Here is a 22,734-nt window from a genome sequence, read left to right as displayed (position 1 = left end):
TGAAGACCCGACTGGCCAGTAGACCACAGAAAAAAGGGGGAGAAGTCCCTCCCTACCCTCCAGGTAATTCCAGCATCCCCACCTTACGATCCCCTAGCCCCAAACCCACCATAGCGCAGTGACCAGAACAGGGCCAGAACGAGGGTCTGACCGGCCGAGTTAGGAGGCACTGACACCCACCATGAGACACAAGTCAGTAAGGGACTCTACACAACCTAAGGGAGAAAAGGGCGATGAACACAGCGCCGCACCTCGGGGAAAATTCATTACTGTTAGAAGTACAATTTCAAATACATTTTGAATACAAAGAAAGTATTCATCATTGGGTGTAAAACAATTACAAAACTGTAACAAATTAATAATTTCACAAGTTTCGATCTAGTAAACTTTTTCTCATTCCGTGAGAGCAAATTAGTTACAGTGACATAGGATACAGACCTTGTGATTATCAGCATGTAAATAAAATGGTGATGGTAAAGACATAAGTGTAGTTGTTGGAATGTAAATCCCTCAAGGCATAAGGGGGTCTGATTCCATTAGAACGTTAAATAGTGTGTGAAAAAGACATTCAAGAGTTGACCAGCTTCATGACTCACCGTTCAACAATTTGGTGATGTCATGTTGCCTTTGTATGTTGAGACGGTTGTACTGCACCATATGGGAGGTGGAAACCTTTGACTTGAAGCACCGCTGGTCTACTTTTAGCTACATGTCCTGAAGACACTCAGAGAGAGCTCCTCATATTTTGACTTTATCAGAATCAGAATCACCTTTATTGGCCAAGTATGTTTAACAACACACAAGGAATTTGGTTGCAGAAATTGTACACAACCTAATACGACATCCACATTGAGTATGAAAAATAATAGACAGTCAATTGACAGGGAGCATTTTTGCAACTCACAGATGTGCAAAGGATGCAGAGTCTTCTAGCATTTAGTGCAGTTAGAATGCCTATTAGAGTGATAGCCCAGTGCAATGACCATTCTGTAAAGAGTGTCAAGACCTCAAGGAGTGTATACAGTTTAAAGTGACTAGTCATGTGTAGTAGCAGCAGGAATAGCGGTTGATCGCATATAATACTAATTGACCCAGCAGGATGGTACAACAAACTTGAGGCAGAAAATTGGCAGCGTGTTGCAGTGGTATTGTAAATTAGCTATTGGAATGTCTACTAGTTTTGGTTTGCATTCATCTGTCTTACCTATCTATGGAAGGTGCTGGAAGAGATGGTTGCCAGCATGTGAGGGTTCAATAGGATCCTTCCCGCTCCTGTACTAGTTCGGGTGTTGTATAAGTTTTCAAGGGTGGGTAGGGTGATGCTGACAATGCATTCAGTAGTTTTGATTGTCCGTTGCAGTCGCGGTTGGTCCTTTTTTGTGGCAGTCAAACCCAGACTGTGATGGAAATACACAGTACTGATTCAACGATCGCAATGTATAACTGTCTCAGCAGCTCACCTCAGAAACACCAGTAAGTACATCCTTTGCTGGGCTTTTTTGAGAATGGAGTTGATGTTTGTCTCCCACTTCTGGGCCTCTGACACTGTGATTCCCAGAAACTTGAAGGTCTCGGCAGTTGATATAAGACACCTGGACAGTGTGAGGGACAGCTGTGGTGAAGAATACCACCTGAAGTCCACAGTCATCGCTACAGTCTTTATTACGTTCAGCTCCAGGTTGTGTTTGGCACACCAAAGCTCCAGCCTCTCCATTTTCTGTCACAACCCAGACTCATCACCATCTTTGATGATCCCAATGACTGTGGTATCATCTGTGAACTTTAGGAGTTTGACAGCCTTGAGGTGCAGTTGTTCGTGTAGAGCGAGAAGCGCAGCGGAGAAAGGGCATAACCTTGGGGTGCCCTGGTGCTGATGGTGCGTGTGGATGAGGTGGTGTCCCCCAGCCTCACTTGCTGTATCTTGGCACTCTTGGCAGGTGGCAGAAGAGATGCTGAGCTGGAGAAGCTTGGAGGAGAGGCGTTCAGGGATGATGGTGTTGAACACAGAGCTGAAGTCCAAAAACAGGCATAGGTTCCGACGATGTCGTGATGTTAAACTATGAAGTGCAGACCCATGTTGACTGCATCATCTGCAGACCTGTTAGCTAAGTAGGAAAACTGCAGTGGGTCCAGCTGGGGACCAGTAACGTTCTTGAGGTGGTCCAGCACGAGTAGTCCAAGGGACTTCATGCCCACCGATGTCAAGACAACAAGCCTGTAGTCATTTAGACTCGAGATTGAAGGTTTCTTGGGGACTGGACGATGATGAAGTGTTTGAAGCAGATTGGTACTTCAAACAATTCTCGAGACCTGCTGAAGAGCTATGTGAAGACTGGAGCATGTTGGTCTGGGCAGAATTTGAGGCAGGATGAGGACACAAGTTCTGGGGTCTCCACTTTGTTAGTCTTTTGTTGTCTGAAGATGCATCTCACGTCTTGTTTGTGGATGGTCAACGCAGAAGTCAGAAGTATTCAAGCCATCGTGGTGCAGTATGGTGGGTGTGAGGAGTGAAAGTGTCCTTTTAAAGTCTGCAGTAAAAGCTGTTTAGGTTGGCTAGCCCACTATTGTCGTCCACTGGGTGGGGTCATCGCTTGTAATTAGTTAACGATTGTAATACGTGCCAGACTGATTTGGGGACGTTAGCGGAAAACAGTTTTTAAACTTGTTTAAACTGTTGTTGTTATTTCATAAAAACAACAAGCTTAATACATTTTACCCCGACAATCGGCAAACCATTAAAAACTGAACAGGGACCAATTCTGAGTTCTGACATTAATTTCTGAGAACCAGCCAGTATCATTTGGGAAAAAAGACACATGCACATATATCTTTGACAGAAAACATTGCAAAAGGTCACTGAGCAGTGTCATGTGACATCAACTAAGGTGACAGGGTGGTAGTCATCCGGAAGAAGACTTCACTGGTGATTTGATGGCGAGGTGACAGCCCCTTCTGGATCTGACCTGTCTATTCCATCGTCTCACCCCAGCCACCCAGTCGCCTGTCCGCTGCATGGAGGCCTCCATTGACAGCTGTCGGAGGGAGGGACCTGGAGGAGATCATTTCCCCAAGAGGTCAGAGACCTCCAGGTGGCATGCCGAAGCTCCTTGAGACACTTAAAGGAGCCACATTTAAAGTGGATTTGCCTTCAAATAACCCACTGGAGCTGTCAAACCGGAAATGCGCCGTGAAATTTGAGCTATCGGCTCCTAACGTCCGTCACAATTAAGCAAGCTGCTAGTGTGACATGCGAGTCTGAACTCAACAAAGCGTTCCCTTGATTCAATCTCACTCCTACCCAACTTCCACACATCATCTTGGACCACGTGACCTGACACGTGTGCCCCAGCATTACACAGAACTCCCTTGAATTCACACACAGGTTTAAAAATATCCACAAGGGAGGAAATCCCCTCAACTGCGATGAACCTGCACTACAAAGATGCAGGAACAATAGGCCTCTCCCAACTAGGAATCCTCCCAGACAATATAGGAAGACTGAGGCATCACAGACTTGTTTTTACCGGACAAGACTGTTGTGTCTAGATGTGGAAACCTCTGACCACCACCGCTGACTCATGGCAGCAGGCCACGTATGAACGGATGCACTGAAGTGTGGGATAAACACATCTGCTTGTATCTGCTTGTGGCTACTAAGGGCCAAAGATTGTTTTCCCAATGCTCTCAAATACACTTTGGCTCAGTGAGAATCTGAATCTGAATCTGTCATCAATAAATAGAACCTTTTCACAAACAAATACAAACTCAATGTGCTCCTCACCTGTTATCAAAATTTTGTTTCACACATTCATGTCAGTTAAAAATGCTCTAACTATTGCAGACAGAGGTCGCTGAGGGCAAAAAAACATCACAAACAAAATCATCAAATGATTTTTATTTCTTGATTGATTGAGGAAAAATTTGAATCTCAATCCTCACAAATTGGAATTCCACTAAAGTCCCAGGATAGAGATCAGACAATAAAGATTGTGTTTTACTTGACAGTAAGCGCATGACAACGCCGTCACATTGCTGATTCATTGCTCATGCTGTTTGTCCAAAGAACCAGTCCAGTCTGTGGCAAAGCCACAGGTGATGTTATATGGGCATCGGGCCATTTTAAGAAAAACTGAAGAAAGTCATTTTTTAAGAGTATATAATAGGAGAAGCAAATGAAGAATCATGGACACATCGGGAGGCGAAGTTAAAAGTAAAACCAACTATTAATACACCTGATGAGGTCATTGGTAGGTTTTTATTCCATTGGAGTTTTCCAAAAATGGTTTTACAAGACCTAGAACATGAAAATTCCATTGCAAAACCTTTGAGTGACCTCACGCGAATCAGCATGATGTATAGCAGGATTGAAACGCAATGATGTAATTGGATGATATGGAGAGGGACATACATTAAAATGTAACAACAAACAAAATGTGAATGTCACAGGCTGTGCTGATGTCATATGATCGCTCATGTAGCAGTGATTAAAATATCAGATTTCCATCGCTGGTGAAATTACAGCGTCTCGTTGTTTAAATGAGGCCCGGTGGAGCTCTCGGCATTGGGACGAAGCCATGGCGCGTCATCTAGGAGTGGCCCTGGCGGGACTCAAGTCACATTCTGTGAGTTCCTCAATTGGAAAATGAGCTTTAATGTCTTCATGAGACTTTTATCTGCTGACAGCTTGATGGACGCCCACGCTGTCAGCCCAAAGAATCAAGATAATACTACAAGTTATAAATTTGAAGTTGGCCTTAGCTGTAATGTAAAGCAACGTATTCCAGCATGTGTTAAACAACCTTGACACGTAATTGCTAACTTACAGTGTTTTCATTATTGTTTTGGGGTCAATTTAGTCAAATGAACTCTGCTCAAAGATTATAAATTACAAAATTTTTCTAATGAGAAAATGGTGCATGTTTCTTTCACACAGTTATCATAATTCAGTATGATATATTCCAGGCTTTTTCTTCTTTAACTTTTTTTCTCTCATTTAAGTAATTTATATTTTTCCAAGAATAGCAAATTTGTAACACAGAATCTTTCTCAAATGTACATTTTACTGAATGTGACATGATAATTTATGCAAAAAAAATACCCCCAAAATACACACATCGTGAAAGAGAAAAATCACAACTCTTTTCACGTTAATCTTTTATTTTGTTTTCTCGAGTCGTTAAAGCGCTGTGGTGCATTTTTGTCCTGCAGCACAACTCAGACTCAGAGCTAGTCTTGAAGCTTGGATTGTGAACGTTTGCACTGTGTAAGGATCCAATAAGGCAAGACCTTCCACTTGATTGACAACCTTACAAAGGCAACGGGCCGGAGTGATTTGTCAATGGGTACAAATCAAAACAAAGACGTATTGATAGGCAGGAGAGAAAAGAGCACAGCACAAAGAGCGAGGCTGTGGCATCTTAGGCGAGTGATCAATACTGTGAGTTCTGCATGAGGGAGCCATCCCGCTTTGTGTTGATACAGTCAGAGGCACAGAAAATATCAGCTATTGTACAGGCACACCAGGGCTGTCAGTCAGCACACGGCCACACAGCAGGTGGGTTTGACCCTGTATGCGACACACAAATATACAGACGTTAACCGTGTCGCACATATCAGGCCTTCCCAGACACATTCAGTGAAGACAGAGCCAGGCTGGACTGATCATCAGCAGTGGATGCTTTATTTAAACTTGTAATTGTAAAGCTATTCATTGAAATGCAAATTGTAAAAGCACAAATCAGTGTTTTTTTGTACAAAGGTATGATTCTGACATTAACCATGCAATGATTTATCTACAGTATAATGAGGAGTGCACTTGCAAAAGTTAGTCATTTTTGTAATTGTAGTGTACTCCAACACTCAGTGATAATAGCAGCAGTGTGCTATGTGCTCCGTCACAAAACATGCTTTCTATCTCTGCATGGTCAAGTGGTTACTTCTAAATATGTCTCATTGTATTTATAAGGTAATTACTTATTTGGGAATATTACTGTCTGGGGATGCATTTTCTTCAGTGGACATTATTAAAAAAGCTGTTTAGAACACTTTTGTTGACGGTTAAATACAATTGTATGATTATATTCTATATATATTATTTTCTAATTTCTTTATACTCTGCAGGTCTATCCAATGAACTGGTGCATATATCAGTATCTCCAACTCCTCAACAATATGACAGATACTCAATAAATCAAACAGTACATTGCAAATTACTTCATGAATTGCTCAGGGTTTTAAACATTAATCTCCACTGTGGAGAACCAACTGATGCCGTAATTTCTCGAAAAAATTGCACAAATTTTACAAGGTTACAAGGGGCCTGGTTGATTGATTTTCCAAAGCCTAAAACACAGTTGGCGAAGTGTCTACGGTGGATTAAGGCTAGCGTAAGAGAGCGCGTACAACTAAGTGTGGACAATATCAACAAACAGAAGGCTGAATGTTTGAAGGGAAGTGAGGGAGAAGTATCTTCTCTGAGTTTAGTTTCATTATTATCGGTGCTTTTTACATTGCAGGAGAACAACTTTCACTTTGTTAGTGTATTATTGACCTGCTGAATGAAGTGTGTAATGTTTTATGCCGAATATTCGGGTTAGTGATACGTAAATGCGCGATGTCATGCAAGAGAAATCTCCATTTGCCTATTTGTATCGGATCAGACTTTTAAGACAGGGAACTGGGTTCCATTACGAGCCAAGTCAAATGAATACACCCACTCACTTATAAAGACTACAATGATATTACTCGTTATCTTTCCAAGTAAAAAGTACTCACCCTGATTTATATGCAGAGTACAATTCCACTATTTTATCCTGTTGGATTTCAATATGAAGTTTGTGAGGCATCAAGCTTTTTTTTTACATCGATTGCCAATGTTTCGCTGTAACTCTGACATTACGTCCTGCTCCGTCCAAAATCTTAATTCTGTGTACATATCCTTGCGTGTAATAGTTGAGACCTCTCTGTAGAACTCTCTTGGACAAGGCTGACACATTTGGGAAAAAACATACCCCAATATTATCTGTAATACGCGATAGAGAATCCAGTTCAAACCTGTTATGTTCAGTCGCCGTTTTGGAAGATTGTGGGGCATGGCAACTGTAGCTAGGACGGGCGGAGCTGAAGATCGCCAGTCGGAAAGATCCATTGAAATGCTTGCTTTTTTTAAAAATGTGACCATTACGCAGTTACGTAGTTTGAGCTCATGTTGTTTTTATAGCCACCTGAAACCATACTGAAAGCTGCTACAGATTGGAGGTGGAGAGGCTGCGCTGGGCAACAAACTCTTGGGATTAAAAACAATTTTCAACTCATCAATGATGAGTTCCACAGCGATGCACCAAAGGTAGCTACTATGGATCTTTTTCGGATTGGAGATGAGTCATAATACTTCTTTTGAAGGCTTGGCCAAGGATGTGTAAGGTAGTGGATAAACTGCACTATGCACAAACATTTTATGCACAAATACTTAATACAGTGTTTAATAAACAGTGTTAAATAGTTTATATTTTTAGACTGTAATGTGTGCTATCAACTGTGTTAAAATGTTGTGCCATCATTGAGCATTTATTTTAGCTAGTCGAGGGATTCTGTTCAATTACAGGGACCCGGACAAGCGTGACCTGTGGCCTATCCCAAAATTATATTCCCGCTACATCAGCACATGCAAAATGATTATTATTAATGACTGTTGTATGGACAGTTTTTTTTGGAAAACAATACAACGACAGACCTAACAAAATATAAATAGATCATTCCTAATATTCTGAACATATGGGTAGCGGAAAACTGGTGGTGCGCATTGTACATTGGTAGAAGGGTTTTCCAGATTTTTGTAGTGGGCATTATACTTCAGGACACATTAAACTCTTTAAATTAAGGTATGTGGCATCTGGAGAAAATACAGATAGCACCATGACTAACTAAATACAGCTCCCTTTGTTGCACTCTGACAGGTGAGCCATTCATGAAACAAAAAGCCAAAATGTGTTATCAATGGTAAAAATATGAAAATATGAAAATGAGGCAAGCACCCGGGAGGCAAGACGCATGCAAACATATACCCAGACATTCACACAGGGAGGGATTCCCCCTGTGAATGGGCTGAGACAGAGAATAACATGAGACAGCGTGCGTGCGTTTGTGTGTGTATAAATGCACAGCGCTAATCTTTGCAAGCATTCATCATGAGTCTCAGTTACTTAAAGACTCAAGAGCACATTATAACCAGAGATGAGTGGATGTGCTGGAAGGGAGATCCAAAACACACTTGTACACGAGCACACACACGCACGCACACGCACACGCACACACACACACACACACACACACACACACACACACACACACACACAGCACTGTTTATTTTCTCTAACGCCATTGTCAAGTGCCACTAAAAAGCTGTTTGAGCAGCAGAGTTGATGGTTCAATCTTGAGGAATATGAAACAAAAAAGTGTGAAAGGATGGCTTAAGAGACTTTCATGAAACAAATTTTACATTTCCCCCCAAAAATACCACGTGCAAAATTGGAAATTGATATCTGTAGCTCAAGGGTGGGCAACTCTGCAGGGCTGCAAGGTGTATGCAAAGTCTGCCGGAGGTTCCAGTTTACTAAGACCCTGAAAAGGATATGGGAGTCTAGAAATGTCATCGAAATCAGATTGAATTATTTGATCATTTTTAGTTTGACCTATGTGATATTTCCTTTGTGCATGGGATGGTTTTGGGGTATCTAGGAGTCAGCACATCTGGCAACCACTGTGGATCCCCAAACCCAAACCTGGGAAATGGTAAAAAAAAAGAAAAAAAACCCAGCAGGCTACATCAAGTTGGACATCCGGCATAAAAACTGTGGTACATGCAACTGATGTACTGTGACGAAGTCTCATTACAAAGAAATGTGCCTCCTGGACACCTCCCTGGTAGTGTTCTGGACACGTCTCATCGGAAGGAAATCCCGGGGACAACCAGAACACGGTGGAGCGATTACGTTCCTCGACCGGCCTGGGAACACGTCAAGCTTGATGAAGTGACTGGGGAGAGGGAAGTTTGGGCATCCCTGCTAAAGCTACTGCCCCTGTGACCCAACCTCAGATAAGCAGTAGAAAATGGATGGAACGATGAATGAATGGACGTCATTTCTTAAAATAATAATCTGCGTGTGTGTGTGTGTGAGTACCCAGCTGTATTCTTGCCCATTCTTTGGATACATTTGTTTGTCAAGGTCCCGTCCACTTATTGACACTTGTCTCTTGTGCCTCCTGCATGACAATCCGGGCTATGAAACCACAAGTGGGTCAGACACTGTTCATCAGTCGCTACAAGAACAACGGGAGCAAAGACAAAGAGTCTTTACCTTCTCAGGGTTTGAAAAAAGGAGTGGGGAGAAGAAAGAAAGAAAAAGTAGGTCTCAATGCTAAGATGGCACATGTAGTATATGCAGTTTCAGAATACATATTTTCCGTCTATATGTGTCATTAAAATCGACCTGTGAGCACTTGGTTACTTCACAATTCATTACATGTTACTATGGTTATTGTATTTTGAAAGTAAATATTTTAACTGCAATATTACAGAATGCTTGACACTATATATTGGTTACATTCACCAGAATAACTAAAACTAAATAACTAAAAGAGGATATACTAATACTGTAGTAGTGCAGTACATGTACAAGTACGCTGCTCCCTTTCATGAAGATGGCAAAAAAAGAAAGAAAAAAACAACATGCTGCATCAAGTAGGGCATCCGGCGTAAAATGTGCGATAAAATGGGAGTGATGTACTGTGACGATCTCTCATTACAAAGAAAGCCACAAGTCACTACTACAAAGTATCCTCCTGACATTGCAATTCATCTACGTAGCATTACCAAAATTGTGTTGGTAATGCCCTGAAGTCAAACAGTGTGACAGTAAAAAGGGAAAGTTATTGTAAATTTATTGCATTTGTGGGAAAAAGGCAAAATGGGGGCATGGTCAGGGAAGGAAGAACATGGATAGTAAAAGGTGGATGGAACCATATCCAAATCTGTTGTCACATCTGCTTTAAAGATTCTCCCAAATGTCTGTACACACACATCCATACAAAGGATAGTCTATTAGGTAGGACCATTCACCAGGATATCCTGTTTGATAGACAATTCCCACCCCTAGCCAACCCTCACCCTGCACCCGTAGTGCTAAAGAGACAACGTGACTGTCACCACCTGATTTAGCCTGGATGCAGAACAGATGACAGAACCTTAGCGCTCTGGGATTGCTGTTCAGGAAAACACAGTTTTATTACACCTCCATGAGCAGCTAGAATTTATCTGCCAAATACAAGACTTGAACTCTCCACTGTCTTCTGATATGGATGATGGAAAACAGCATGGGAGGATAGATTTGGTTAGTCTCTTCCAGGATGCCCACACTGGTTCAAGTACACTTGGGTGTGGGGAGGACATGCTCATTTGCAATATTTTGCTCAGTCCATGATCGTTATCCCCCCACAAAATAAAAAGATTAGAAATAATATAGAATTTTCTTTTTCCTTAATTTTTTTAAACCTTTAAACACCTATGGAATCTCCAATTTCATCACTCCTCAACTCATCGCAACTTTATTTAGATAGCCTTTTCACAACAGCTACAGTTGTCACAAAGCACTACACATAGAGCAAAGCACCCTGATTCTGATTTATATAGCACATTTGAGTATAATAGTATAGAATTGAGATATAGAAATAAGTATAGAAATAAAGCACAGCTTGGTGATTTTTTTTAAAAGAATGTACTGTGCAAGTAAAAGTAAAAAAAGACTTTAAAATGCTTATAAAGAGCTCAAACAAAACTGAAGGCTGCATGAGCAGAACATTCAAATGCCACACAGAAATTCAGACCTAAGAACACCCAATAGTGAGTCAATATATCATTGTCCTCGGATCATTTTTAAGTATCACATATTATACTGTACTCTACCCAAAGTAGTCCAAACCTCATGAAAGAAAAAATAATTATATCGTTTGTACATATGACGTGTAAGCGTCTGCATTGTGCCTCTACACAGAGGCTACATTATCTGCTTTTTTAGCATCTTAAATGACTTCAAACACCAAATATGAATAAATGAATTTATTTTTGAGTGAAATTGTGATTAGTTACTTATCTAAGCATTCGCTGCAATCATACTACATTGCCATTTTTACACCATGGTGGAGGTCAGTGTTCTACTGGATGCCACTGTAGTTCTTAATCTCACTACAACGCTCCCTTTGTTCTCCTTCAAAAAGTAAATATTGTTTCTCCATCCCTCCATTTCCTGAGCCGCTCATATTCACAAGGGTCACGAGAGTGCCGGAGCCTATGCCAGCTATCTTCGGGCAGGAGGCGGGGTACAGCCTGAACTGGTTGTCGGCCAATCACACAGCACATAGAAACAAACAAGAATTCCCACTCATAATCACACTTAAAGGAACACTTTGTCCAAAGTAATAGGAATGGGAGCACACATTAAAAGTTAGTAGATGAGGATTCAGTGTTTCTTTTAATGCCAGCGTTATCCACAGATTTTTACCAAGAAACACCTCTAAATTGGAAAAGTATTATCGAAATTCATCAGAGGCGGGGGTCAAGTACGTTTCTTCCGGGTCTGGCTGTGAAAGCTGGCACATATCCAGATTTTGCTTGGATTTAAAAAAATGTTCTTTCTTTTCAATTTTTTTTTAGATTAATGTCCAAAATATATGTAATAATAACATTGCTTCACATTGGAGGGTTTATTGTACATTTGAATTTTGGAGAGAGTTTTTCTTTAAGGGTAATCAAGAGTCTCCAATGAGTGCATGTTTTGGGGATGTGGGAGGAAACCTGAATGCCCGGAGTAAACCCATGCAGACACAAGGAGAACATGCATACTACACACAGGTAGGGTTGGGATTTGAACCCCGGTCCTCAGAACTGTGAGGCAAACAAACGCTCTAAACAGTAGGATACAGTAATATTGTTTCACCATCCAAGCAAAAAATCATTTAAGTGGCATTCCATCTCTGAGGTCATGACTTCATCATAGCAAAACAAGCTGTTTAATTTTCACATTGCCAACACAGGAGTGTCATTAGTTGAATATTCATCGGTGGGAGTTATCACTACAGCCGTCGTGGGCTAAAATAGAATAACAGCTGCTCATACTGCACAGGATAGCCAGGCATGACCCCTCGGTAGATACAGTAAATACAAAAGTCAAACACGCTGAGGCTCCTTCAAGGCCACCTATGAGGTTCCAACATGACCCGTGCCAAGAGGACTTTCTACTTCCTTCTCTGGAATCTGCACCAGTTGCAAAGGCTGTGAGCCTCGTGTACTGAAAGTTGAGAAGCTGCTGAAAACCAAGGCTGACCTCAGACACGCATCTTGTATTCAACTGCTGGGAAAGATAGGACACCAGCGCACAAGTGGTACACGGACCCTGTGATACTGGATCAGGTTTGATGTGACTGGCCACCCGGGATAACCTCCAAGTTCTGGGCTCTCAAGCTATAAATACAGAAAGACAGGACATGTGAGGTGGCGAAGATGAAGTTCTCTCATAGGGTGCTCCCTGCAAACGGAGAGGAATCGAATTGTACTTCCTTGAGCTTCAACAGCTATTTAACTTGTCACCACTCCCCTTCGCCTGGCTATCTCTTCTTCCTTATTCCCACTCATCTTCTCTCGAAAACAGGTGCAAAGAGATTTGTCCGGAACACACACAGCCTGAAACTTGCACACATTTCACCCCTGAAGTCTGTTGCTCAGCCTTTTCTCATCTCAACGTGCCGCCAAAGCACACGGAACATAATTTCTTAGAGCTACAACCTCGGCACTTTACTGTAACAAGCAAATGTTGCATTTAGCTCGGTTGGGCAACATGGTGCTGCTCCCATAACGTACATGTACAATAAAGATACTGTGTACACGAAATGTGTCAAAAAAGTTCTAGGATTGAAAAAGTAAGAACGATCCCAGGTCGGGTGAGTAGAGAGGTTGCTTCAGAAATAAAATGCTCTACACAGCCAGGAAATGTCAGATGCTCGGGGCATTGTGAGCAGGTGGGTTGTCATGGTAAAGCTGCCATGAGTTGTTCCGCCGCACGCAACAGTCGCCTCTTACGCTCTGAACCAAGCAAACGCCACAGGATCTCTTTGCAGAGAGGCTGGTTGAATTTCTGGTTTACACTGGAATATATTGTTTGCGACACCAGTCCTGGAACCTTTCTGACACACCTCCTACACGCAGGTGTAAATGTATGCATACATGCAGTAGATAGATATAGATGGATGCTATGGATTATAATTTATTACTGTACTTATTGGTTATAAGATGGGGGTGAATTTTGATGCTTAATTTCACCATCGGTGATAAGAACACAGAAGAAGACAGAAACGAGCCCCAACCAGTATTGTGTGGCACTAGTGTGACATGCGTGGTGTGGCGAATGCTCCACCTTCACTTGATTTGTTTGAAAATGATAATTGATTAATTTCAAATATGTCTTTGTTCATCTATCCATGCCAGTGATGTATAATTTCAGCAGAACTAATAAATGACATGAGGTAAAAATAACTGTCACGCCACCTGTTGTAATTCACACAAAAGGAAGTCGAGTCAACAGACCAGAATTTCATGGTAAATACATTTTGTACATTGAAATGTGATTATCATTATTTCAAAAGCTATCCTTACTTTTTTGTGACATTCTTGTTTGGTAGTGTGCCATCAAGTTTGGCTGAAAAGGATGGGAAACATAGCACTACAGGGCAAAAGATTCACTTGCCATTGTAACACAACTTGCATACGAAAAGCGTCAAGTGATGGCTGTAAACACGGCCGCGTCTCTACAACAATGGCAATTGTAAATTCGGAGGGAGATTTTTGATGCTGAACGTTTGGCGGCGCGCGTTTGGCCCATTCATTCGCTAATGAGAATGATAAATTGGGGCTCCTGTGACGACCCCTGACCTCTCAATTGCCACTGCTCCCAAGGGACATGACGGCCACATCCCCGAGGGACATTCAACCCTCCATAGGAATCCTTTTCATCATTGGGAGGGGTCTTCCCAGCCTATTTCAACGGTTCAACCGAATTCCCTCTCGTGAAACTAAATCTGGACATGAGTCAAGTCATTTAATGTAACACGAGCCCGAGGACTGCTCAGGTGCTTGGAAAATAATATCCGGTAAATATAGACTCACTCGACTTGTTTTAACAGTTGACTTTTGGATCAACACTTCTACTCAAGTCAAACTATTTTTTTATTTCCACCGGACCGTGAGTCTCCCTTCTGAGCGTCCGCCTCCTCGCTTCAGCAGAGCGGCCTGCGGGCGGGGATTTAATGGCTGGCCCCGTGCCCGACCACAGGCGGACTAGTTCGTTCTGTTCTCACGACCTCAGCTCCTCAAAGGCATCGCTGAACTATTGACTCAGACGCGCAGGCAGTCAGAAAAACCGCAGAGGCTACGCACGCTGCCAACTGCTGTCTGAGTGTGGCTCCTTTTTTGCAAAGGAGACGCTCAATGTGTCGTTTAACCACGGTGTCATCTAGAGGGCATTGCACCGGATGAGGAAAATAAGAATCACACGCAAGTGACAAACAGGACCCAACTATTTAAACTCAACAAAACAAACTAATAACTCACATACAGATGTGCAGAAACTCAAGGGGAACAAAAACTAATGCTTCACTCATGCAAACTGTTTCACGCTCAACACTAGTGCCTGTGCAAAATCGATTTTTTTCTGCACCAGACACGCGCCCGGCCATAAAACCGAGATGCTGTAACTTAATCCCAAGTGATGGGGGCCAAGTGGCTGCATGTTACTGGTGGCTGACACACGGCCAGCAACACGCCACCACACACAGAAATACACCCCCCCCCTCGCCCCCACCCCGGATTTGGGGCTCATTTTAATGCAGGGAGGGCTTTACATTTATACACACAAGGAAGACAGTTGACTTTAATGGAATGCAAAGGAGAGTCGTGTGTAAGAGCCCACATGCAAGCAAGTGATGGGCAGTCATGTAGGACTGCGGAAATGACGATGTCATTGGTTACAATTACAAGTTAACCTGTTGAAATAAAATATTAGTATAGCATATTACAATTGCAATTACTTTCTAAAAAGTAACACAATTAATTAAATTTGATTCCTGAATTTTGAATGAATGCATCATATCATACATTGAGACAATATCGCTTCATGTGACCAGACAGATAACACATTGTTCCAAAATTATAAACATGAAAGAATTGGAAAGTGAATCATTTTTATGGTTGAAACTATAACTAGGCAGCACGGTGGATCAGCTGGTAAAGCGTTGGCCTCACAGTTCTGAGGACTTGGGTTTGATCCTGGCCCCGCCTGTGTGGAGTCTCCATGTTCTCCCCGTGCCTGCGTGGGTTTTCTCCAGGCACTCCAGTTTCCTCCCACATCCCCAAAACATGCACCATTAATTGGACACTCTAAATTGCCCCTAGGTGTGATTGTGAGTGCGGCTGTCTGTCTCCATGTACGCTGAGATTGGCTGGCAACCAGTTTAGGATACCCCGACCCCCGTGAGGATAAGCGGGAAAGAAAATTGATGGAAGTGTAACTATAACATTTTCAAAATCGCAGACAAATAATAGAGTGCACCAGAAGGTGGCGTGATGAGGTCCATCCATCCATTTTGTGTATCGCTTATGCTCACTAGGGTGTATTACCTTCCAAAGGCAAGAGTAATTTAATTCCACATTTTCTTCCAGTATTGGATTAGAATTCTATACATTTGGTAAAAAAAAAATAATAATAATCGTATTACATGTAACTCCCCAATACTGAGTGCCATATCCTTTTACTGTATGATTTTATTGGATGAACAATGTTCTGCAACTACTTTAACCAAAATACCACGGTTTCGCCATTCAATTTGCGTTGCAGGCCCACTGGAGGGGAGAGCAATTGAACAATTGGCAGACAAAAGGAAGGGAGGATCACTCCATATTCTCCTTTTACCAGGCCAATCTGTTAGTGACATTAACCCCTGAGCACATTTCCCAGGATCATGAATAGACGTTGAGAGCTCCCGCCGCATTTTAGATGAGATTTCTTTTAGAACGTTTAATTACCTCGAGCAAGTGAGAGAGAGAGAGAAACAAAACTTCCCTTTTGTCCCACATACACAGCCAGATGTTGAGAAATCCCGCCAAACTTGACTGAAAAGCTGCCAGTTCAAATTGCACAAGTCAACATCCCATGGAAATATTTTTGTTGGAATTTTGGCTTTTGAACGAATCAATGTGCATACGTGTGTAAGCATCTATGCATACGGATGTGAAAGACAGACAGCGATATAAAAATAGATTTTAGACTGATACTGAATTTTCAACATTATTTATTCAAACACTGGAAGAACACCAGTTATTTTTTAACAAACAAACAAACACACAAACAAAACAAAATCCATATAAAAACAGCTTTGGTGTAGGAATCAAGAACAACTTTGTACAAAACTAAACCTTTTTATAAAAAGTACTTCATAGCAAAAATCCTATATATCAACACATCTGCATGTACAGGTTATTTATCACCAAAATCCAATTGTTGGAACGGGTCATAAACGATAATGTCCTATTAAAGGCTTCTGTTCCATAAAACGAAACAAAAAGAACAGCCACATGAACTTTTTGAGGCTGGCCTCACAAAAAATTCATTTAGATCCTCGCAACAGCTGGAGGTCAAATGTTTAACAGTGGCAGGCCCACATTTCCATATTTGGGCGATCACACCGGCTTCCTGTGGCAAGGGAGGTGCTACCAGGGCCGCCACACGCCCTCGCCGCCATCTGGACCGGGGCTCACTCCCACAGGGCTGACCGCCTGCGACCCCGCAGAGAAGGATGTCATCCCGTGGACCGGGGATGCCGCGGTGGGTGCCGAGGGTCTGTTGACAGCCACGGGAAGGCCCGCGTTTGCGTACAGCGGGATGAGCGGGGCTGTGGCTGCCGCAAAGGCCGGGTTGGGAATCAAGAAAGCAAGCTGTCCTTCGGACGTGGGCAGTAGCTGCAAGCCGCCCAGCACCTTGGGGGAGGCGGCCTCGGCCGGGCTGAGTTTGGAGGTGGCGCCGAGATTGACGGGCAGGGTGGAGGGGAGCTGGATATGCAGTGGCTGGCCAATGTGAGGTTGCTGCGCCGGGGCCTGCTGCGGGTAGTTGATGGCCATCATCTGACTCATGCACCCGGACAAGTGAGAGAGCAGCCTCGACCTCACCTCCACATTCACCCCCTCCGAGGTGGACAAAAAGCGGGTGACCTCGTTCATGCACTCGTTGAATCCGGCTCTGTACTTGCTCAGCACGGCGGCATCGGGAGAAAGCACAGCAGCTGGAGGAGAAGAAGGAGATGCGCTGATGTTAGTGATACCCGCTCACGGTTCACAGTTCACACCAACTTTAAATGCCAGTGTCAGGGGAGTAACTAATTACATGTAACAAGATTATACATTTTTTTTAAATAATAAGTCATCTATTACATTACATGGGAGAAAATGTGGACAAAAATTTATATTTAGCTTGGAAATTTCCATAAGAACTTAGTTACATTTGAAAAATAATGGAAAAAGCTTTTGTTTTTTTTGTTTTTTCCCATTCAACTTCCTCCTTCTTAAGCTGACTTGTGTTTGGTTCTCTCTGGTCATCTAGCCATACTTTCGTCTTATACTTAGTTTCAAAAATTATATATTTTTCAAAATATGGCCTTGGTGAGTAAGTTAGTCTATTATCTGAGATTGAGTTGAGATTAGACTCATTGTTTCAATTTTTATCACGTCATGTAACACTGACTTTTGAACAGTTTCATCTTATCATTTTGTATTTTTTGAAACATTCACTTATCTTGTTTATCATATAAAGCAGTAATGTCTACACTGCACACATTTGTCATTAGGTCAACATGGTACAATCTTTTATACCTGCTCTACGCATACAGTATTTTTCCATTCATCCATCCATATTTTACACTCACACATACAAAGGGCAGCACGGTGATGCAACTGGCTAAAGCATTGGCCTCACGGTTCTGAGGACCAGGGTTAAAATCCCGGCCACACCTGAGTTGAGTTTGCATCTTCTCCCTGTGCCTGCATGGGTTTTCTCTGGGCTCTCCGGTTTCCTCCCATATCCCAAAAACATGAAGCAAGCAAGCATTGATTGAAGATTCTAAATTACCCCTAGGTGTGATTATGAGTGTGACTGTTGTCTGTCTCTACATGGATCAGGTTCCTCCTAGCTGGGATAGGCTCCAGCACTCCCGCTACCCTTGTGAGGATAAGGGGCTCATAAAATGAAAACCAAAAGGTTGTTTTGATCCAGTCAAATGTAATTAGTTACATTACTTTGAGAATATAGTTGAAATAGTAACTACTGTTAGCTATTACATTTTCAACAGAGTAATTTCTCAATTGTAATCAAAACACTAACTTTTATCATGACTCACTACACAAACTGATGTGCTGGAAATTATTTAATGTCACTTAATTGTTCACAAAGTATTATGTATTGACTACAAATAATATATATGCCAGCAATGTATGGTGACCACACATAACTATTAAACGCTCACTCACAACTAACATCATTGACATCATTATTATCTCAGTAAAAAGTAACATTTTCGTAATTTTTCAATTTAGTGATGTTTTTCTTTTAACAAAACTACCAAAAAAAAAGTAAAATAGAAGTCGGTAAAACTGAATTTACCGCTCATCTGGACACGCTGCAGGTTCCTCAAGTGTTTCACAGTCATCTCCAGGATATCAGCCTTCTCCAGTTTAGAGTGTCTGGAACTCTGAGGAGGATGCAAAGTTCATTAGATAGTGATTTGCAATAATATTATTATTATTTTCAAGCAGCACCAAAAGATAGCTAGGTGACAATGTTCAAGTCCACTTACATCTTTCTTGAGTGCGTCCAGGATGAGCGTCTTGAGCTGTCCGAGGCTTTCGTTTATTCGTGCTCTGCGTCTTTTTTCCATGATGGGCTTGGATGACTGCCAATAAATGAAAATGGAGACACGGGCATTTAGCGAAGTTACAGGATACACCTTATGTCGTACAATAAAATAATAAATAATAATAATAACAAATACTATTGGTATAGTTATCATGATTGTAAAGGTACCTTTCTATGCTCGCTGGCATTTTTTGGCTTGTCCGGCGTGTGTGATCCGTTTGCAGGGGCACCAGCCATCGGGGACCCCGTCTGCTTCTCCATGTTGTCAGCTGGCATCGTTACTTTATGATGGGTAACGATGTCAAATCGATAAATCCCTTCTTGGAAGAATCAAATGTTGAAGAAAATGTTTGCTTAAGGCGTTCGTCCACCGAGCTAATACAATGATAACAAAAGCAATCCTTCCCTTGACAGCAGTCCGGAGAAAGTCTTCTCTTTAACTTGTGCAACCGACACGCGCCTGCCAGTTTTATACTCGCGTGCGCGCTCCCACTTCGTGTGAAAGCTCTTCTGAATTCGTTCCCACACTCGCTTGGACCAATGGCAGCACGGGCTCGCCCAGTGGGCGGGTGCCCGGACGCCGATTGGCCGACACCCTCGCGCGCAGTCAGTCACGCGCTGCTCAGTCAACCCTCAGGGAGGAACAACAAAGCCGGCAACGCGACTGCCGCATGCTCGCTGTTCCGGCTGGATGTCTTTGCCGGTTCGGGAGGTGCTGAGATGCATGGGGTGGGGGGTGGGTGGGAAATGCGCTTGGGTGTTTGCCTACAACTTTAGTTACTGCTCGTGAAAAACGCAAATGTTAAATACAAACGACGTGTCTTGCACTCTATTGATTTATTTTCACTCTGTGCTTTCAACGATATTGGTCAAAAGGAGCGCTTTTGGTTTAAATAAACTACGTTTATGTTTGCTTCCGTTCGTGCGCCGCCTGCGGTATCTTGGCACGCGAGTTTTTTTTTTTTTTTTTTTTTTAAACAGCAGCGTGCAGCCAGCCAATGACATGCGCCTGCTTCATGGAAACGAGACGCTATGGTCTCCGATTGGCTGCCTGGAGGGCCCCTTGTCAATCATTCCGACGCGGTAGCATTTCATCCAGGCAGAGAATTTGGTTGGGGTGGGGGGGTTGGAGCACATCTGTCTGCGTGCCAATACTGTCGGATTAAAATGTGCTCCTCAGAGCGCTCAAGACCGGACTCAAGTAAGAAGACAATAAAACAACGTACAGCATACAAAAGCACGTGTTCGATGGAACTTTAATCATGCCAGTGAAGCACACTCTTTTCATTGTTTTTGGTTTATTTGTTATCTTTTCGATATTATTCATCCATCCATTTTCTTCACCGCTTATCCTCACGAGGGTCGCGGTGAGTGCTGGAGCCTATCCCAGCTGTCAACGGGCAGGAGGCTGGGTACAACCTGAACACATTCAGACTAACAGCCGCATTCACAATCACACCTCGGGGCAATTTAAAGTGTCCAATTAATGTTGCATGTTTTTTGGAATGTGGGAAGAAATCGGAGTGCCCGGAGTAAACCCACGCAGGCACGGAGAGAACATGCAAACTCCACACAGGCGGGTCCGGGATTGAACCTGGGACTTTCGATATTATTTTTATGAGTAAATAAGTGTGGAAATTGCGAATGTGATTATTTGTTTCCTATATATCAAGTCGAGTTCTTAAGATCTTGAAAAAACAATCAATCAATCAATCAATCAATCAATCAATCAATCAATCAATCAATCAATCAATCAATCTATCTATCTATCTATCTATCTATCTATCTATCTATCTATCTATCTATCTATCTATCTATCTATCTATCTATCTATCTATCTATCTATCTATCTATCTATCTATCTATCTATCTGTGTTTATTTATTGCTGCAAAATGGCAGGTCTTAAGGAGGGAAACGGTCGCCACCTGGCGTCCATTTTGCAAACATGCCAACCACAAGGAGGAGTAACTGTCTACTAATGCACAAAATCCACCCATCCATTTTCTGAGCCACTTATCCTCACAAGGGTTGCGGGAGTGCTGGAGCTACTCCCAGTTGTAATCCTGCAGGAAGCACGGTACACCCTGAACTGGTTGCCAGCCAATCACAGGGCACTTGGAGACAGACAACAGTTGCACTCACAATTTTTGGGAACGTGGGAGGAAACCGGAGTGTCGGGAGAAAACCCAGGCAAGCACGGGAAGAACATGCAAACTCCACACAGGTGGGGCTGGGATTTGAACTCTGGTCCTCATAACTGGGAGGCCAACGCTCTACAGTTGCGCCCCCATTCCACCCTGTGAATGTCTTGTCAATTTTTGTCTGTTGTTGTCATGTATGTCGTATTTGAGCAGCTACAAATATCGGAAACAAATTCCTTATATGATTTTGACACACTTGATGGATGAAGAGGATTCTGATACCAGGCTTATGCATGTGGGTGTGCCACAAGGTACTACAGGAAAATGTGCATACTTTAAAGATGCACAAAGCCAGGTGTGTAACAGAAACAGACTTACACACAAAAAGTAGAATATGCCCCAAAATGAAAAAAATAAAATAAAACAAACCACAGTATGAGAAGTTGGAGACAAAATGCTGTACACGGCCATTTGCAACCGCAACACCAAATTAAAAGAAGAGATTTCCATGTTCAATCAGTGGATATTCTTCAACAAAAGGAGAATTACCGAGTCTGAGGAGGTGTAGATGTCGGGGTAATCTTAAAACTGATGACAAATTCTGTGATACTCTTTTGCCTTGCAGTCGAAAGGGAGCAAATGTAATAAAATTTTGCTAAGCCCTGCTGTTGTGGAGTGTGTACGCCATTGTTGGGGAGTCCATATGCCCTCAAGGCTGACCTGTGATGAGGCACGCTGGATCCTTGTTTACCCAGGATCCCAAGTCTCAAGGGCGAGCTGTGCGTGCTTGGACCCACGTTTGCTTTGTTTGCTTTTGGATGGGCCCCAAATGATGCAAATATAATTCTGCAGAACTTCGCAAATAGTATGCAACCGAATGTTACATAGCAGTTAATAGGCTTTAGGTTCAATAAGTTTGTATTGGTGGAGTTGCACCTGTTGAATATGAAGAAGTTGGACAACTTATAATTTTAAAGCACATCTGCCAGTAGTTCACCTTCTTCAGTCCTGCATTTCAAAAGGTCCACCAACCGAGGCAACAAAAACTGGAGGAATTCTCATTCACGGACAAGAACACTTTTGGAGTGACTCTGTAATTAGAACATCATGAAAGCTGATATACCGACACGGCTTTGCAGAGGAATTCAAAGAATAGAGATGGCGGCAACATTCACCAGAAAAGAGCCAAAAGTACTTGCTTTTTGACTCAGTCTTCGAAGCTATAGAGGAGATGTCTGGGGGGGATGAAAAGCCCCAAATAGCGGGGAGAAGCAGTGTTTGCAGATTTAGCATACTTCAGAGGTCTGTTGTCCAGAGCCCCTCAATGCTCTGCAGCTCCTTTTCACTGCTTAATTTGTTTTTGCACAATGAGGCTGTGTACCTCTTGGAATCCATGTGAAGAATGGACAAGGGGAGCTGGTTTCATTTGGCCAATCTTCGTACACAGTGCTCAGTTGGGTTTTCAGTAATGTTTACAGCAACAAATGCAATCATAAAGCTCCTTCGGTTGGCTTTGAATACAGTGGAAATTTATTCAGACAAAGTGGCAAATCAGATTACGAAAATATCACCTTGCCGAGTAAATCTA

The 22,734-nt window shown here is 42.5% G+C and overlaps 1 protein-coding gene across 3 annotated transcripts; it reads right to left on the bottom strand.

Annotated features, from left to right (window-relative positions):
* Positions 1-16,420: 16,420 nt before the first annotated feature.
* her9 (hairy-related 9) lies at positions 16,421-19,458 on the bottom strand. Of its 3 annotated transcripts, none has more exons than XM_061810420.1 (5): positions 19,173-19,458; positions 18,946-19,041; positions 18,753-18,840; positions 17,267-17,379; positions 16,421-17,197 (listed from the first exon to the last, which is right to left on the bottom strand). In XM_061810420.1, exons 1-5 carry the CDS (start codon positions 19,278-19,280, stop codon positions 16,811-16,813), a joined length of 792 nt encoding a protein of 263 aa, XP_061666404.1. In that variant the 5' UTR covers positions 19,281-19,458; the 3' UTR covers positions 16,421-16,810. The 3 variants fall into 3 exon arrangements, with proteins under 3 accessions (XP_061666404.1, XP_061666412.1, XP_061666394.1); XM_061810428.1 differs by having other exon boundaries at positions 16,421-17,194; XM_061810410.1 differs by having other exon boundaries at positions 16,421-17,379.
* Between the last annotated feature and the right edge of the window lie 3,276 nt (positions 19,459-22,734).

This window comes from Syngnathoides biaculeatus, chromosome 2 (assembly GCF_019802595.1).
Source record: "Syngnathoides biaculeatus isolate LvHL_M chromosome 2, ASM1980259v1, whole genome shotgun sequence".
Classification (NCBI taxonomy): domain Eukaryota; kingdom Metazoa; phylum Chordata; class Actinopteri; order Syngnathiformes; family Syngnathidae; genus Syngnathoides; species Syngnathoides biaculeatus.
The sequence above is the reverse complement of the archived record's forward strand: the minus strand, read 5'-3'. Positions and strand labels throughout refer to the sequence as shown.

Bases quoted from the DNA above. Each gene is read 5' to 3' on its own strand.
- her9 (XM_061810410.1), bottom strand. From the start codon at position 19,280: ATGCCAGCTGACAACATGGAGAAGCAGACGGGGTCCCCGATGGCTGGT. The intron at 19,042-19,172 runs GTACCTTTACAA...ATTTATTGGCAG, and splicing joins ATGCCAGCGAGCATAGAAAG to TCATCCAAGCCCATCATGGA. The intron at 17,380-18,752 runs GTAAATTCAGTT...CTTCTCCTCCAG, and splicing joins GCAGCGTGTCCAGATGAGCG to CTGCTGTGCTTTCTCCCGAT.